At 49.1% G+C, this 18,713-nt stretch overlaps 1 protein-coding gene across 5 annotated transcripts in view; it reads right to left on the minus strand.

Annotated features, from left to right (window-relative positions):
* Positions 1-1,469: 1,469 nt before the first annotated feature.
* C16H10orf90 (chromosome 16 C10orf90 homolog) overlaps positions 1,470-18,713 on the minus strand; it is a 223,035-nt gene continuing 205,791 nt past the window's right edge. For all 5 annotated transcript variants that reach the window (XM_049855214.1, XM_049855212.1, XM_049855216.1 and 2 more), the window contains 3 exons: positions 6,023-6,086; positions 2,475-2,574; positions 1,470-2,388 (listed from right to left, as the gene is read on the minus strand). In XM_049855214.1, the coding sequence (XP_049711171.1) occupies positions 2,350-2,388; positions 2,475-2,574; positions 6,023-6,086 (203 nt within the window). In that variant the 3' untranslated portion in view covers positions 1,470-2,349. The remainder of the gene's footprint in view (positions 2,389-2,474; positions 2,575-6,022; positions 6,087-18,713) is intronic.

The raw sequence follows: 18,713 nt of genomic DNA on the forward strand, positions 1-18,713 counted from the left end.
GAAGCAGACAAGTCTGTGGTCAGCACTGATGGGCACAGGGATTCTATTCGTATAATGGATTCTTGCTGTAGCAACGCCAACCATGGAGTCAAAGGTCTTTTGGGGGCACCTACTCAGTACCTGGTGCTGCAGTGGTTAATCGTTTGGCTGTTAACCAAAAGGTTAGCAGTTCAAATCCACCACCTCCCGCTGGAACCCCTAGGGGGCAGTTCTACTCTGTTCTAAAGAGTTGCTACGAGGCAGAATCAACTCAGTGACAATAGGTTTTAACTCAGTACCAAGCTGTGTGATCACTGGGGTGAGTAACTCAAGGCTCCTGTGCTCAGCGTGCTTGCTGCCTCCACTCAGCAGTAGATACTCAAGTTGTGTTTGTTTGTGCCAGCCATTCTTCTCTGGTGGCACGATGGTTAAGGCCTCAGCTGCTAACCAAAAGGTCAGTGGTTCAAACCCACCGGTGGCTCTGCGGGAGAAAAGATCCAGAAATCTGCTCCCATAATTATGATCGTAACCTGGGAAACCCTATGGGGCAGTTCTACTCTGTCCTTTAGGGTCACTATGAGTCGGAATCGACTTGACGGCACACAGCAACAACATTCTTCTTAGCATTTAAGACACACTGACTTCTCATAGTCCCATAACAGCCCTACCTACCACCCGTCTGTCAGTTTGTCATCCTGTGGTGGCTTGCAGTTGCCATGATGCTGAAAGCTATGCCACTGGTATTTCAAATACCAGCTGGGTCACCCATGGTGGGCAGGTTTCAGCAGAGCTTCCAGACTAAGACAGACTAGGAAGAAAGGTCTGGTGACCTACTTCTGAAAATCAGTCAATGAAAACCCCATGGATCACAAAGAACATTGTACGATACAGTGCTGGAAGATGAGAAGATGGCACAGGACCAGACAATGTTTCACCCTGTTATAAACACAGCTGCCACGAGTCAGAGTTGACTCAACAGCAGCGAACAACAACAACTACTCTGTGGTGGAGGTATCACCATTATCTCCATTCTATAGATGAGAAAAATGAGGCTAAGTTAAACAATTTGCTGTGCTAGTTACTGATGTTATTATTTGTCAGCTAAATTCACCCTTTTTGTCTGCTCTGTTAAAATGGATCCAGGCCCTTCACATATTTGCCCTTTGCCAGCTGCAATATGTTGAGCTTTGCCAGTAGGGGGCGCTGGAGATACCACAGGAGAAATGGATGACGCTTCCTAGATGGTGCTTCCTCGGCACCAGCTCCCTGGGAGGCGACGTCTCCAGCGGGGGCATCTGGAAGCATGGAGCTGATGGACCTGGGCTTCTGTGGTGGGGAGAGGGCAGAGGAGGAGGCCAAGCGGGTCAGAGGCTGACCTGGTCCCACTGGGTCTTGGTGGCATTTCAGAATGAGAATTATTTGTAGCAGCTGCTCGGTCCATCATAGAGAAGCCAAATACAGATGTTTTGTTTTTGTTACGATCATGTTTATTTCCATTTTTGATGTCTTAAACTAGTTTGTTCTTTACTTCCCAAGCACACATTTAATAGAGAGTGGACACTGTGAATGTTTCAAGGAACAAATCGCAGAGTTGGAGCCCTCTGGCCATTTTTTAGCAAGACAGCTTTTGGTGGGGGTCGGGGGGCGGGGGAAGGTGTAGGTGCGGAGAACACAGATGTTATCTGTGCTTTCATTCAGCCACTTCTGCCCTGCTGCTTCCATTGAGACGGACTCTTTTGCTAATGAAGAGGGGTGCTATGAGCGGGTGGGGGTGGCTGAAGGCAGCTCTGGCTGTACCAGGGTGACAGAGCGGCAGATGGCTTAGTCCATGGTCTCTGCTCAAAGTCTGTCCTAGTATTATGTGGAACACGAGTCCAGAGAGCTTTTAAATATACTGGGTGATGCCCAGAAATCTGGGGTTTGAAGGCGAGGCAGGAAGTGGGATTGGTACTAAAAAAGTGATGGATTTTGGTCCTAGGGATCCGATGAAAAAAACATCTCCCAGGGATCTAAGACACCTAAGCCTATAAAGCCTTTCTGCCTGGGTGGAAATGGTAGAGGGGGAAAAAAAATCAGATGCCAAGGGTAAAACTCAGAAGTAACAGCTGCAGGGGGTGTGCCAGCCGGCTACACAGAGAGGGCTCCCCCTGCCAGGCAGGCACCCATCTGCTGACACGTTTCCTTCCGGGTTTCTGCCTCGGTGTGGTTTGGGTTGGTAACTCAGGAAGCTATTTTTTCCTTTATGGGGAAAAAAAAAAATCAAAAGCAGATGAAGTGTTTTGCGGAACAAAGATAACGTGAAGTTTAATGGCTCGTCCGGCGTCTAAAGTCATCCCCGATCCCGTGGTGTGGCCGGCAGGGCAGGCTGCGTTAGACTGCATTCCTTTGGAGGAGCTGATCCAGTAATTGCTGGAAAGGCAGGAAAACAAAGCTGTCAAGTTCAGGTCCGGCACCCCCGCGCTGCACCCCGCCACACCTGCGGGCGACGCCGTTACCTTTTTGAAGACTTCGGCGCGGAGTCTGTTACTCTGTAAGATCACCCTTTTCTTTTGTTCTTCTTTTTTCTTTTTTACCTCTGGCAAGTTATTATAGATTCTGAAACAGACCCAGAAAACATTCTGAGTGGTGTCATGACAACGCGTGCCTGCGGGAAGCTGAGTTGCACATGGGCTGCCCCAAAATTGTGAGATGCCAAAACCCGGGGCTTCCCTGACCGGGGCTGCATGGCAGGTGACGGCACCCTATCTTGGGGCCTCCCAGGACAGTGCAGCTGCCTGGCAGGCGGAGCACACAGAGGGCAAGGCTGGCAGGTCGTTTATGTGTTCAGAAGTCACTTTTCTTGTCCCTCTATCCTCTGTGAAAACTAACCACATACTTGCACAGTGAGGGGTTCCAAACCTCCTGCTCTGCCATTCTGAGGCTTACACTTGCCCCCAAACACCTTGGTGGAAATGCCCTGTGCTCCAGGTTTTTAAGGGCATGATGCTGTCATGGTGGACATATAACATCATGTGTTTGTCAAGGCCCACAGGACCGTACAACACAGAGACAGAGCCCAGGTGCACACTGTGGACTTGAGTGAATAATTAGGTATCACCATCGGTTCACTGTTGTAACCAACCTACCATCTGAACTCAGGTGCGAGTGACAGGAGAAACGGTGGGCAGGGGAGGGAGGGGCATACGGGAACTCTCTACGTTCTGCACAGCTTTTCTGTAAACCTAAAGCTGCTCTAAAAAATAACCTATTTAAAAATGCCTTTTTGCCACTCAAGTTTTGCCTTCTCATGCCTTAGAATACGAGCAGAAAATAAATGGAAGTGGCAGAATTTATACCGGAGTAAAACTTCTTTACACATGCATGTGTGTGTGTTTTACCACTTAACCTATTGCCTTGCTAATTAAGCTGCTTCCAACCAGATCTCAGGCACGGGCATTAGGCTCTTACCCCAATGTACACTGGGAGCTGCCAAGTTACAAGCAGGACCAAGGGACCCTTCTGCTAGGCACTTCTTTCCTACCTCCTAAAAGGCTGCTCCGACACCAGCCACTATTTCTGCAGGACCCACTGACACAGGAGAATCGCTGCGGCCTGAGCTTTAGGGCTGCTATACACTTGGCACCCAGCTCAGACACCCTTTTCTCACTTCCTCTCCTGTTTGAAAGCCAGATAAAATCTGGTTAAGGTGGTTCACTGTTCAAATAATAACAAAGAATAAAAATAACAATGACGATGGCAATATTAGCAGGTGGAATCTTGGCTATCAGGCACTATGCTAATCACTTAACATGAACGACTTTGTTCAATCTTCACAACAATTCCAAGAGGCCTGTAACATCTCACCCCTGAGGGGTCAGGAGACTTGTCTAAAGGCCCTTTGCTGGCTCATGGTGGGCTGGGATTTGAACCTTGGTCTGTTTGACCATTAATCCTGACATAACACCTTCTCCTGACCACGTAGCAAAAAAGCAACCCATGGAGTCTGGGAAATGCTTGTGCCTGCACAGTGCCTGGCACACAGTGTCACGGTCAGCAGCTATCCTAGAAAGCATCAGAGGGAGAAGACGGTGAAGAGTCAGTAGCTGACATGGCCCCAAGTTCTGCAGTGGAAATTCCCTTAGACCTATTGCCTTCCTCAGTATCGAGCATCCGGCTTGTCTGGGGAGCTTCTGATAAAAATTCCCGGAGCTTCTGATTCAGTATTCCCTTAAAAGAGCTTCTGCACTAAATTCTGGTATACCCATACAATGGAATATTCTGCAGATAGCTAAAACCGATGAGGAAAGTCAACTGTATCTTCTGACATAGAAAGAGCTCATGGATGTTTTCTACGATGAAAAAAAGCAAGCTATAGAGAAATGATATGTATGATAGTATGATCCCATTTATGGTCAAAACTATGTGACTGTATAAGTACACATAAAATTGTAAGGCAGAAAGAAAGGCCTGGGAGGATACGCCAGAAAATGGTAACTGCGGAAGTCTCTGGAGACAGGACGAGGGATGAGGAGCTGGGTGGAAAGAGGGTTGGGTAGTTGGCCATGAGGGGCTTCAGGTTTATCTCCTTTGTTTGAATTTTTAAAATGAAAATGGAATTTAATGACATAATTAATCTTAAAGATTGCAAAAGAAGCTTCTGGGGTGATTCTGGGCATGAGTGAGGGTTGAGAGTCAGGGTCAGAGCTCACCCAGGGCCCAGGCCACAGAGCAGAGTAAAAACTCAATTACTGAGTCCATCAGAGGGGATCTGGCTTCATCTGACAAAGCCAAGGGCCGGCGGTGCAGCATTATCTAGCTCATTTGTCCACTCTGACCGTCGGTTTTTTCTTCAGTAAAAGGACAGGGTAATATTCTCTCTCCATGGATGCTGCCTGGAGATCTATTCTTTTAATTGCTTAGTTTGCAAGCCTCAATTATAGCAGCTTTGGGTTTGGGGACTAAGAGGGGAGGATCTGGCCGAAATTTTTCACTGAGTTGAAAAGGGAATGCTTTTGGCAAGAGGTAGATACAACTTTGCACTTCTGAAACAGCAAGTCTTAAAACCCAGTGGCCCTTTAAAAACTCAATTAGAATGCCATGAATTGGGTCCTTAATGGGGCTGTCCCCCTTCTCCTCACTTGAACTTCCTTATTTACATGAAGAGTCCCTACACATGATCAAAGTTGTCCAATGGTCATGGAAAGGATACAATCATGGTAGAAGCAGAGACTGTGCCTAGAGTGGGGAGAACAGTATTCTTCCTATGGCAGTAGTTCCTCTAAGTGCCCCATCAATCTGGTTTAATTATTAGCAGTCCTCCTAATGCTGGATACTTTATTATAAACTAATGGCATTTTACTTGCATGAACTTGGCCAACACTGCTGAGCTGTTACGTTTTGGTTAAGAGGCAGGTCTGAGAAAGAATGGCAGCCTTTGTGGGCATAGGTCAATGAGAATTAGAGGCAGTTTGGAACAGCACCCAGCTGGCAGGACAGGGAGTGAGTGCAGCTGTGGTGGGGGCACCTGGAAGGCTGGCTTGAGGGCCTCGGCTATGGCTCCCATGCGCTGTTGGCTTCCAAGTTCAGATCCTTTCCTTCAAGGCCTTCAGGAGAAAACACCCTCTCTCATCCTCATAAAATGAGCTTCAAAGGTGCACAGCAACAGAGCCATGATGAGAATATGCAGTGAGCGCCAGTTAAGAGTCTGGGGATCTCTCAGAGACCAATTACTGGGTCGGTTCAGAATCCAAGACCTACCACTTTCCTAAGCTCTTCCAAGAGCAGTCTTGACATTCAGAGGCGCAATGTAACAAAAGCGCCCTTTTAGCCAGCTTTTCAGGTTTGAGGCAAAGGAGAACTGAGACCTTAAATATGGACCAAGAAATAGTGGCCCCACCGAATCCCTCAGCCATCCCTACTCCCTCCTCCCCCAACTGTAAAGACATGTGTCAGCCCAAGATTCTGGCTGGTGACAGTCACACCAGGGCTGTCCCTCTACACGGTAGGCTGCACACATGCCCTGATGGAGCAGAGACTTGGTGCCAAGTGACACAATCACCAGTACCTTTTAGATCGAGTGTACATCTCCTTCTCTGAAATGCACCTTTCTTTGGGCTTGAACAAGTTATCTGGAAAAAATGGAAAGAGGATTAATTTCAGAAGGTCTGGAACGTAGCACACATCTAGGAAAAGTTTATGGTAGACTCAGCAAGCACTCTGTTATGGATCCTCACGCTAAGCCTTGGGGCTGTTACAAATAATACAGACTCCATGGAAGCTTGACACCATGAATGGTTGCATAGTTGGAGTGAGCAACCTACAAAGCTGGTCTTGACAGCAGTTGAGTGAAACCATGAAGTCCAAGGCTGGCACCTTACCTACTTCATGGAGAGACTTCTTTAGATGTTTCACTTAGCAACAAAGAGTCATGGTTTCCTGGCAGAGGTGCCAGGGTGGTCATAAAATGTGCTTCAGCATCACCCTGGAGTGCAAGGCCATCTCACCCACAGAAGGATCTCCACAGGACGTTTACGATACCTCTAGGACAAGGACTTCTCCTGCTATCCCTGAGCACTTAGAGAGCAGGAGTTTTCACTCCTGCCTGTAGCCCTCTGGAGATCAGGGACATGCAGCCTCTACTGTGAAGATCGCCTTGTCCCCTTTGTAAAGTCCAAAAAGGCAATGGACAACAATGTGATAGAAATATACATTTAGCGTCCTTTGATTGAGAAAGTACGCAGCGGCCAAAACACTACGATTCTGGACTGCTTTTCAATGCTAAGTACCTATCACTAATCACAATGATGTTTACAGATAGCACACTTAAAAATGCTACGTGTTAACAAAACAGTGTATACCCGGGGCCTTTTCCAATAACTCCCAAATCCCCATGGGACTCTCAATCCGATAGATAAGCCAATAAACGCCCCCGGGTGCTTGTTGTATGGGGGTATATCTGAGCAGCTGGCATGCTTTCCGGAACACCGGAACAGTAACCATCTCCTCCAGCCTTCGTTCAGCATAAGCAGACAGGCCACTCGCATCCTTGCTAGCCTCACAGGGCTGGAGTGGGCTATGATCCCAGGGAAGACCCCAGTCTGGTCCTCTTAGGCTCCCACACCTGGGCCTGTCCTCCCTGCTTGACCCTCCAGTGGAGCAACCAAAGACTTCTCTGGTTTGAGAACATGCAGAAATTTCCAGGAATATCTAGGAGGGTGGGATAGAGATACGAACACTAAGAAGTTAAGATGCTCTTTCTCCTGGAGAAATAGAACACAGCTGCTGATTCATAAAGCAGAGTACAACACAGTGGCAAGCATGTACTCTGTCTAGTTATTTAAACATAAAAAAAAAAAATGGCACCATTACTTCAAAGACAAGATTCAATGCAGAAATAAGAGAAGGGTGAAAGAAATCGGAAGAATCTTTCCAATTAAAGGAACATGCTACCAGGGTCTGGAAAGGGGCCTAAGAGCAGGGGCAATCAGCACCGCCACCAATGGGCCAAGATTCTCCTGGGTCCACTGGGCCTGGCCAGAGCCGAGGGCCACAGAAGAATCCCGATGGCATTTCCAAAGAAATGCAGTGTCAGCAAGGCCTTGGGCCAGCAGGTGTACTCAAACAGGGAGAAGGCCCTCATACCAAGAGTTAGACTCCAGTCAGGATGGGCATTCCTCAGGAGCTAGTCACGACTAGAGTGAGGCCGAAGTAGACATGTGGAGGGTGTCCCACAGAGATAAAACATTGCAAATCACATTTGTAAGATGGTCATAATGGCAATTCAATTTATGTGGTCTACCCTGTGAAACGAGTTTTTTTTTTTTTTTTTTTTTTTCCAGTTTGTATCTTTAAAGCACCTGATACCACAATTAAGCTCTGTTGTTATTTCTAAAAGGAAACAAAGCTAACGTGAGCTCTCTGGCACCTCCACTGCTTTGTTTGCTGACATCTTCTCAGCCTGCTGGGCCCAGCAGCTCCTGTTAGGTGTAAAGCCAGCAGGTCTGCATCTAAGAGGGCCTCCCCAGCTGGGGGCTGGACATTATGCCCTGGGGAAATGTTTGTGTTGGTTGCTGTTGACGCTGAGTTCTCCTAACAGCACCGAGTCCATTCGATGAAGAGCTGAGAAGTGAGAGGGCTTAGGACTCATCCCACCCAGGACGTGTGGAAAGATGAGTTTGGGGGCTGGGAGAGAAGAATGACTCCCAGGCTTTGGATGTGAGTGACTCATTCATTTGACATTTGTTCATTACCTACCTCCTTGGTGACAGGCAGCAGGGACACAAAGATAAATAAGATGGAGAGATCAGAGTACAGGGTGAGAGCCAGGCACACAGGAGCTTTAGGGGCCAGGACTGAGGTCTGTTTGGAGAGAGGAGGCCTCATGGAGGGAGTGGCCAGTTCCCTAGGAAAGAGAGCCTGGGGAGACCCCATAGCAGGAGACAGCAGGGCTGTCTTGAAAAAGAAAGAGGTACACCCAGACAGCAGGTGGGAAGAAGCGTGAGCCCCAGGCAGAATGGCACCAGGCCCATGCAGACCTGCCCGTAACCAGAGCCAGCTCTTCCGGACGTTTGCAGCAGGATTCTTGGGGATCTCATTTCATGGGATGGAAAGGCTTCCCATACTCGCTTTGTTCAAAAACACAGTGAAGTCCAGGAATCGATTCCCTTCTCCTGGAAATTCTGCCTTCATAAATTACAGTAACTAGTGAGAACCATTCTGAGCCTGCTTATGGCTCTTTTATGGATTTTTCTTGAGGCTTCCTGTATTCTAATGCACGAATATGGTGGGAAGACAATGCAGCTGTATTTACCTCCCATTAGTATTCAAATAAGGAGCTCTGCTGGTGCAGTGGTTAAAGCACTTGGCTACTAAGTGAAAGACATGGGGTTAGAACCCACTAGCCACTCCGAGGGACGAAAGCCCTGGCCATCTGCCTCGGCAGGTGAAGATTACAGTCAAGAAAACACCGTGTGGTAATTCTACTCTGTACCTTAGGGTCGCTGTGTGTCAGAATTGACAGCACAACAATCATTCAAATAGAGATGATTTTTTCTTTCCAAGAAAATTACTGAGGTAAATTTCCCATTTCTGTATTTCTGAAGGAGCTCTGGTGGTAAAACAGTTAAGAGTACGGTTGCTAACCAAAAGGTCAGCAGTTCAAATCACCAGCTGCTCCATGGAAGCCCTATAGGGCAGAGTTCTACTCTGTCCTATACGGTCACTATGAGTTGGAATCAACTTGATGGCAACGGGTTTGGGTTTTTTTTTTTTTTTTCAGAATCTCTTGCTTCCTGGTTCATCATTGCACCCTAACTACAGGGCCTGCTGTTAATTGGATTTGGCAAGGCCAGGCTTGCTTAAGCCCTTGCCTGTTTCGAAGTCAGCAAACAGCCAGGCACAGAGATTTGGGGGCTGCTGGGCACAGCAGCTGAGTCCCAACATCCCATTAATCTCTAGAAACACATGTGGGTGTTCATTACAGCCCCCAGCTCACATGCACACGCACATACACATGTGGGCACAGCCAGGTGGCCTCAACACTCAGACAGCTGACAGTGCCCCCAAACATCACCCTGACACCAGAATGATGAGTTGTGTATGAGCCGGGTTGTGTTTCCTCCACACGAAGCCCTTATCTACAGGGCTGATTGCCAAGCTTCATTTTCCCTATTGAACAATTTAAACAATAATCAAGTTCACACGGGATTTATTATTAGCACAAGTCCGTCCCAGAAGCCCATTGTCTGCAGTCACCCTGAGTACTTCGAAGAATGTTCCAGACATGTGTTTCTTCCATCTTAATCCAAAAAAGAAAGAAAAACTTGTTGACTTTGAGTTGATTCCAACTCATAACAGAGTAGAACTGCCCCATAGAGTTTCCAAGGAGCACCTGGTGGATTTGAACTGCTGACCTTTTGGTTAGCACCCGTAGCACTTAACCATTGCATCACCAAGGTTTCCTCCTCTATCTTAGAAGCACCAAAACCAAGAGATGCCTGTTGGAGAGAATTCAGCCAGGAGCAAGCAGGCAACAGCTCAGCAAACCTACCCGCATTCTCTTTCCATTAAAGACTGGGCCTCTCAAAAGGAGTGGAATTGGGGAGTGTTTTAGGAGGGGAAGCTCTAGAGGATTTTCCTCTAAAAAGCGACCCTTATAGGGTCCCTGTGGGTTGGAATCGACTCGATGGCAGTGGGTTTGGTTTTTTAGACGCTTGTGTTCTAACATCAGAAGCTTGCTCAGGATGCAAATTTAAGAGCCAGTGAACACGCTGGCAGCGCTGTCTCTGGGGCAATTACACCATGGTTTTCAGGGTTTAAGTCGAGTTACAGGAAGATTGTTTCTACTCAGATCGCCATAGTGGGGCCTCTAATTCACCTGATGTCAACAGCAAGTGGCCCATCCTAGACTAATTAGCCCTCTAGAAATTATACCATGCATGTTCCACGGGACAAAGCTGTCTCCAGAAATTACACCCTGCACATTCCCAGGACAAAGGCGTCTCCAGAAATTATACCGTGCACTTTCCGTGGGACAAAGTAATCTCTAGAAATTACACCCTGCACATTCCCAGGACAAAGGTGTCTCCAGAAATTTTACCATACACTTCCCATGAGACAAAGACAAAGGCATCCCAAAGGCTCAAAAGCTGTTTCCCTCAGAAGTGCTCTTGCGCCCATAAAATTCTGCCCTGGATGGACATCCTCCCTTTTCTAAGACAACTTCTAGTCTTCTTTGGAAGCCTGCTCGCCAGTGGCAATTACACACGGTGAACAGCTTGTCCGGGGCATGGAAGGGGAGTGGAGGCTGCGCAGATGCCGGCATTTACAGGACAGTGACCTGTGCCTCTTACCTTGAGGACTGACAAGGGAGAGGCTGATGGTACCGGCTGAAAATGCAGTGAGGCTCTCAGACCCTTCCAGTGAAGAGATGCCAAATGAAGAAATAAAAAATAAACAGGAGGCCTCTTGCCTCTCTCTCGGGCCCAGGTACCACCGGGGTGGATGGGCACCCTGTTTCAGGCCTCTCTCCTCCCCGCTCCCCCGGGTCTTCTCTGGTGTGATTCTGGACTTGGTTTACAGCTGTCCTCCTGGCCGACTCTCCCCAAAAGGCATGTGAACCGCAGAGGAAAAGGAGGTGTCTCCCCTCCTTTATTTGCTTCCTTCTTCCCACCCAGTGCCCTGCCCCCCACTTCACACCCCCCCATGATTACCCTATATAGTCATTGCCCAGTTACTCCCCAGGAGACCCGGTAAGGGACAGGGAGGTTCAGGCATCTCTACTGGCTCCCCAGAAAAGCCATGGCCTCTCTCTCTTGCACCACCTCCTAACTCGGGTCACCAGCACGGCAGGCAGCCAAGGACCCTCAGGATAGAAAGCTCAGCATGGACGTTCCCAAACATGCCAACCCAATCCACCCTGGTGTCCGCAGGACCAGAGACTTGCAAACTAAGCAGACCCGACTTATGACCAGCAGCTCACCAAGGGGACTCCTGTACAGGATCCTTCCTGCCACAGGTCATCTGAGATACACAGCAGCCTCAGGGATCCTGGCAGCAGCTGGCAAACCAAGGCACAGTCATCTCTATAGTGAGTACCATCTCTGCAAACTGAAGGCAAACCAGCCGCAAAATGGGGCTTCACCACACCTCTAAAGTGTGATAACCCCAACCCTAATGACCCTACGGGGAAGATTCGTGGGGATGGTCCAATGAAAGAGCTCTATAAATAAGAAGCCAACGGCAGTGTCAACACTACCAGACACCGTGCCCCAGTGTACCCTCTGTGCCTGCCTTGAGCCTCCTGGTTCAAGTGTCATTGCATCCTCACACGGGCCTGTAAGCAGGCTTCTTGTCCCCGCTTCACAGGAAGGAAGTGAGGGCTGGTGGTTAGGTCACTGACCTCAAGTTCCACAGTAAGCAGGTAAAAAGCCCCCAAATCGAGCACTAATGGGATTTTTATTCTCTGCAGAAGATACAATGCAGGTTCTCAACCAAACCAAACCTGTTGCCCTCGAGTTGATTCCAACTCATAGTGATCCTATAGGATAGAGTTGGACTGCCCAATACAGTTTCCAAGGAGCAGCTGGTGAATTCAAACTGCCGACCTTCTGGTTAGCAGCCAAGCTGTTAACCACTGCCACCAAGGCTCCAGGTTCTCAAAGTGGGGCTTATATTTTCATCTAAATGCTAACATCTGTGCAGCTTCCAGTTACCTGCTGGGTCCTGAACCAGCAGCATCAGCATCACCTGGGAACTGGTTAGAGATGCAAGTCCTTGGCCCCACCCCAGGCCATCTGAATGCCCCCCAGGTGACTGATGCTTACTAAAGTTCGAGGACTACTGAAATAAGGTGACAAGAGTGATAAAGAAAAAAAAAAACCCCTACATGGAGACTTCCAAGTAGGACTACCAGATACACTTCAGCACAACAATGAAAAAAAAATTGTTGTGTAAATATGTCCCAAATACTTCATAGAATACTTATCCTAAAAAAAATTACTCATTGGTGATGTGAAATGCAAGCGCAACGGGGAGTCCTGTATTTTCATCTGATCCACCTGGCAACCCAACTTGGAGGACATCCCTGTGCCATGGCAGCGAACAATCAGGCTCCTGCCCTGGGGCCCCAGTGGCATTGTCTGAAGCAGCCGCCTGTGGGGGCGGTGCTGGGGAAGGCAGGCCTCTGCCCTAGATACGCAGCCAGTTCTCGGGAAGTTTATTGCTTCTTCCAGCCGTGTGCTCAGCTCATTGGTATGGACCAGCCTGCCCTCTTTCTGGCTCTCTTGTCTCCCTGGCTATTTCATACTGGGACATCTGTGGAACACACTCCAAAGGGAACATGACTGGCCTCTCTTTTTCTTGTGGACTTTGTGCTGGGCACCGGCAAAGTGGCATCAGTTCAGACATGAGGGGAGCATGCCCAGACAGCTCCAGGCAGGGCCTGTCACTGGGCAAGTGTCCAGCGAGGCACAGCGGACAGACCGTGAAATTGGCACCAGAGCCCACAGCCCTGGGGGCCCTCAGGGGCCCTCAGCCATAGCTCCCTGGCATTGCTAGACTGAGGTGAGGCGGGTGATGAGCGTGAGACTACCTTCCCATTGTCCCAGACCTCTGTGGAAAACAGCAGATTAAAACTCCACTTGGGGTTCTTTAGCAAAACATGGTAGATATTTCTGTAGCTAAGGATTCCTTGAGCAAAGCTTCCAAAAGCGGATGCTGAAGAATTAGATAAAAGCATTCTAAGATCAAAGATGTTTAGGGAAGACAAAGTTAAGTACATTTAACCCGTTTCCTTTGCTGCAGGACTTATCAGTGCCTTTAACGTGTATCAGGCACTGTGAACTTCCAAGATAACACAGTGTGTAAAGTACTTCTCGAAGGAATCTGGAGGGACTGGTCTCCTCTGGAACACATTTACGATAGTGATAACCCAGAGGCTTCCAGGGAGACAAGTGCAAACTGGGGGATGTTAACAGGTATAATTAGCTCTCAGTTCCCAAAACTGTTATTAGTGGTTGTTGGAAAGGATTCAATCTGTAGATATAAAAAGAAAACCTGATATACGTTCCCCATATTTTATTAAAAATGTGTGTGTGTTTTAAGAACGGCAAATTTAAATGATTCATTTGAAGGCGTGTTTATAATGGGCCAAACCACACGGCTCACCAGGAAATAGCCACATCTAGTACATCTCTGGTAGAGTAACTGTTGTTACAGAAATTCATCGTTCGCTCCAGTTGCAGTGTTTCCCTGCGTTCTTTAAAGGGCCACAGAACCAGGTGATGTACAGATGGTAACAAGCCTCACGCTGGTTGCCAGCTCTAGGAATGAACAGATCCAAAGGAGATTTACGTCCTTAGTGTCACTGTGAGGTTTATGACTGAGCTGGGTGCTGGGACGGCAGGGACGTTATTTGGAAAATAAAATCAGTGCAGTTGGGAAAAGCCATCTTCCAAACTACCATCTTCCTGCCAGTGTGCAACTCAGGGTCTTTACCTGCATTGCTTTAATTGGAAGTAGCATTGCCCTTTAGGTCCACTTCTAATCAATAGACAGAAATTGACCTCTTTCCATGTTTCTTAAGAAACACAGCCCAACACCTTTCTTAGCAGTTTCTGAAGGGCACTGATGGTGCTGTCATATCACTGTCCCTGCCCCAGGGAACGGGCTCTCTAGCTAAACTATACTGCCTGTGTCCTGTGCGAACCGAGGAAGTAAAAATTAACTTCACTTCCATCTGATAAGCACATTTTAAAATTCCGTTGTGAGTAATACTGGGAACGCTACCCACAAATATTTATTTGCATGTTTTCTGGAAAAACATTCAGGGGATCAGTTCTGGCAAAAGGAAGGCCAAGGCAGGCGGTGCTCGGCTCGCTGTGTGACGAGTGGCACATTTTATTACTGCGGGTGGTTTCTCTGCCATCTCAGAGGTGCTGGGTCACTTCTCCAGCTGGATGCTCCAGGAGTTCAAATTAATTTTAATGCTTGCTCCAGCCAGGACTTGTCCGTCAAGGCTGATTGGGTAAGGGATTCCACAGCACCTTCCTGAGAATTCCGCTCTGACTAGCTCACTTTGGGGAGCCTGGAAGATGCAATCCAAGCCCACTCAGTCTAACCTGCTGGATGTGGGAGGGAACGCCAGAGTGGCCCGGTGTGGTGTGCACCGCAGGGGCCTACAGTCTAGCGAGCTTTCTCCAACACACACACGTGACAACAATACAACGTGAAGATGGTGACAAGGTTCCCGATCTGGGAGACACCCGACAGCCATGAGAGCTCAAGTGGGGTGGAGCAAGACACTGAGCCTGGGTGGGCCAGGGAGGGCTTCCTGGAAGAAAGGGATGTTCCTGGTGGGTTTTCCTCATGTTTGAAGGGGTACGTGGTGACTGGGAGAGCCACGGGAGAGAAGGACAACAGGCAGAGGGGGAAAGGGGCAGAGGAAGGAATAAAGCCATGTGCAGGGGCGGATTACCTAACAGGCAAGGTATGCACCAAGTCATTTGTCGTGAACAATTTCACATTTTTTCACCACATCAAAGATTCTGCTTCTAGGTGTGGCTGGCACCTGTCTCTCTCCCAACCCCACAGCACCCTCCTACAGAATCAAAGCCTCTTTTCAAATTTACAAGCTCTGACAGGGAGGGATGACCCAGTAAGCAAGGTAAGCACAAGCTTACTTGTGCTTACTTACTAACTGTAGCAACTAATTTCACATGGGTTTCACCACATCAAAGATTCTGCTTCTAGGTATGGCTGGCATCTGTCTCTCAAAGATGTGGTGAAACCCATGTGAAATTAGTCGCTACAGTTAGTAAGTAAGCACAAGTAAGCCCATGCTTACCTTGCTTACTGGGTCATCTGCCCCGGTCACATGGGCTGAGCTTGTAGATGGCTGGGCTGTCTGAACTGGCAGGAATACTGAGCACAAGCAGCTCCGTGAGTCTTGGTCAGCCAAGTGGTCAGTGAGAAGTGAAGCCACCGTGTAGCCCAGGCCACCTACTATAGGAGCAGAGTAATGGGCCTGGGCTGGGGCGATTAAAACGGGTGAGAATGTGCACTACAGATTAGTGAGTAAACACAAGTAAGTCTGTGCTTACCTTGCTTATCTTGTCATCTGTCCCTGGTGTAAGAGTTCAGCGAGGAAGTGGGACTTGAGCTAGGCTTGCCAGTTTAAGTGAGATTTTGCAGGGCAGAGAGGAGGGAGGGCATTCCACGTGGAAGGGACCGTGAAAACAGAGGTGCAAACAGATAAAGCTTCTGTCTGGAGGCTCGGGGTTCGGGGGACCCTGACAGCAAATGTTCCTGGGGTTAAGGAAGGACAGCAAGTGAGAGCAGGGAAAGCTAGGGGTCAGCAGGGGGCAAGCTGGAGGCATCTGGCTGCAGAGGGGGTGGTCGAAGCCAGGGAGGCTCTGAGCTTGGCCCCCCCGCCCATGGGAAATGGTGATGGGGAGCCTGGAGCTGAAGTGGGAACAGGGTGAACCCAGAGCTGTCCCAGCAGGTGACTCAGTGGGAAGGCAAGAGCTGCTCTGAGCGTCTGCTTCCCGCCTGCAGGTGCAATACCAGACAAACCACACAGGCTCGCAGCCCCTCTTGCGTATGGGTTGCCATGGCAACTGGGCAAACCCCACTCATGGCATCTAGCAAGTCCTAAGGCCATTGCCTCTTCACCTGCTTCCCCCACTAGGTTGTGAGGTCCTGGAGGCCTGGGGTGTCTAGCAGAGTAGGTTCTTTCTAAAAAAATGAATCAAGAAGTGCCCTGTATCACTGCTATGCCACGCAAAGGGGGGCCAGGTGGCTCCCAGCAGGAAAGAGACACATTTTACTGGCTTTGTGAGCTCAAGCTACAGGTATGAAGATAGTTGTCACGGTGGGCTGGATCTGCAGGCAGAATCTAGGATGCTATGTCCCAGTCTCTCTGTAGTTTCCAAGGGTTCATAAAAATCCCCCACCTCCAAACAGGGAGCCCTAACCCCAGTTAACACTCACACGCACACACATGCTTGCACACACATGTGCATGCGTGCCCACGCACACATCATGCCACCTCAAAGGCCACTCAGACCCCGTTAGCCTACACGAAGCGTGCCTGGTGCCTGGCCCTTCCGTCAAGGTCCCTGCACGTTCCCGGTGGCCCAGAGTAGGCATTTGTCCCTTGCCAGTACTCCCACCGCCCCACTCAGGTCTGTGGCTGAGCCCAGACTTCCAGGAGGCCTTGATTGGAGGCAGTCACCCCAGGACAGAAACCAAACCGAGTCATATTCTCACCAGTCACCGCAACACTGTAGCCAGAGCCTGGCCACACATACGACCTATTAACTAATCTCATGTGCAGAAAAAACCTCTGTATTTTGCCTTCATCATCCTGCCAGCAGACAGGCCGAAGACAAGATACGCACCATGGGCTTGTTTAATGGTGCCTTAAACGTCCCCTCCCACGTTTGCCCCCGAGCTCACACCAAGCTCCGGTCTCAGAAGTTGTCGGATTTAACTGACCACAAACAAGCAAACATGAAAGCAAAGCCCTCATCAACACATAAACATCCCAGGGAAGGTCCGAGCGGCCGTCAAACCCACGCTGGTGAGTTGCTCTGAGAACAACCTGGTCGCCAAGCAGTCTTGGAAACTGGGGAGTGAAAAGGTACCTCAGATGTTCAATTCCCAACCAGACTTGATCATCTTTTATTAGGCAGAAGTTTAAAATTTTCAGTTACGGGAATGTGAACTTGCAAGGACTTTTGCTTCGGGCACACCACCACAGTTGGGTAGCCAAGGCGACGTCACCTCTGAAACCTAGCATGACAGCACTCCAGACCATAGTTGCCGGCTTTGTGGCACAGCTGGAGACAGCCGGCCCAGGAGACCAGGAACCTGCCTGCCCGCCAACAAGCAGCGCCACACTGAGCCATTCCCCGATGGTTCTGGGTTGCCATTTCTTCCTTTGCAAAATAAACAGAGGGGACCCAAAAGGCTCAGATGCCACCTGTTGTATGTCCGTGACTATGCGCACCTCTGAAGTGGAATTGTTTCACGTTTGTTGACGACAGATTTGGCAACTAGCCATTTTTATCAAGCCTATCTGTCAGTCTGTCGTACTGTGGTAGCCCGCATGTTGCGATGATGCTGGAAGCTATACCACCAGTATTTCAAATACCAGCAGGGTCACTCATGGTGGACAGGTTTCAGCAGAGCTTGTAGACTAGGAAGAAAGGCCTGGAAATCTACTTCTGAAATTATCAATGAAAACCCTGTGATCACAGTAGACCACTGCCTAAGAGAGTACTGGACGACGGGCTCCCTGGGTTAGGAGACACTCACAATGCACAGTGGCTACAAAGGTGGACTCTAGCAGGCCAACAATTGTGAAGATGGAGCAGGACCGGACAACATTCCATTCTCCAGTATTTGAGATTGCCAGGAGTTGGAGCTGACTCAGGGGCAACTAACAACAACGACAATCCTTGACAAGGTTGAGACAGAGGGGTACACACACCACAGGCACAACCACCCAGCCCTCCCCACGGCAAGCGCAGCCCTTCCCCTAGGGGGACCCCTAAAGGTGGCTGACATTTCTTCTCACAGGAACTTGAGAAGTCTGAACCTGAACCCAGCACGTTCTTTGTTGGACCAGAGACTAGACAGCCCCCTGGAGTACCCAACCCAGATCCAGCCTACATTTACTAACAACTTGAAATGCTGCTTAGAGACACGCTTCCCAGTGGGGAGCTCTGTACACATTGTTTACTTTCTTTTCTTAGATTCCAGAAAGCACGACCTAGGAAGGAGTGGCGGGTGTTTTGCCAGTTCTTTGGCTGTGAGAAGGATGCGTCCAAGCCCACCCTGCCCGGGGGGTATTTAGACAGCTCTCCAAGCAGTGCTCTTGGTGGGAAGAAGGGAGACTTGGGGGCCCCCCCATGGACCATGGAGGTCAAGAGGAATTCTATTACAATACCTTTCTCCTCTACCCCAGGCCCCTCTGCAAGATCTTGGTAATGTTTGCTAAACTGCACTTTGTTGAGGGCAGTTATTTCCCCGGGGGACTTTTATTCAGAATTATACCCATGATTTCACCTCCTGGGGGCCTGGACATTTTCCTAGGAAGAGAGATCAAGTTCCGCTATCCAAAGAAATAAGTCCGAGGTTTGTTCAGGCCTCCAGATCTTACAGTTTGGCTTGGCAGCCCATGAGTACATGCTCTCAGGTCCCCCATCTTGTCCTCATCTCTTCTTGTTATTCTTGCTGGTTTAATCGTCTGT

This window comes from Elephas maximus, chromosome 16 (genome assembly GCF_024166365.1).
Source record: "Elephas maximus indicus isolate mEleMax1 chromosome 16, mEleMax1 primary haplotype, whole genome shotgun sequence".
Taxonomy (NCBI): domain Eukaryota; kingdom Metazoa; phylum Chordata; class Mammalia; order Proboscidea; family Elephantidae; genus Elephas; species Elephas maximus.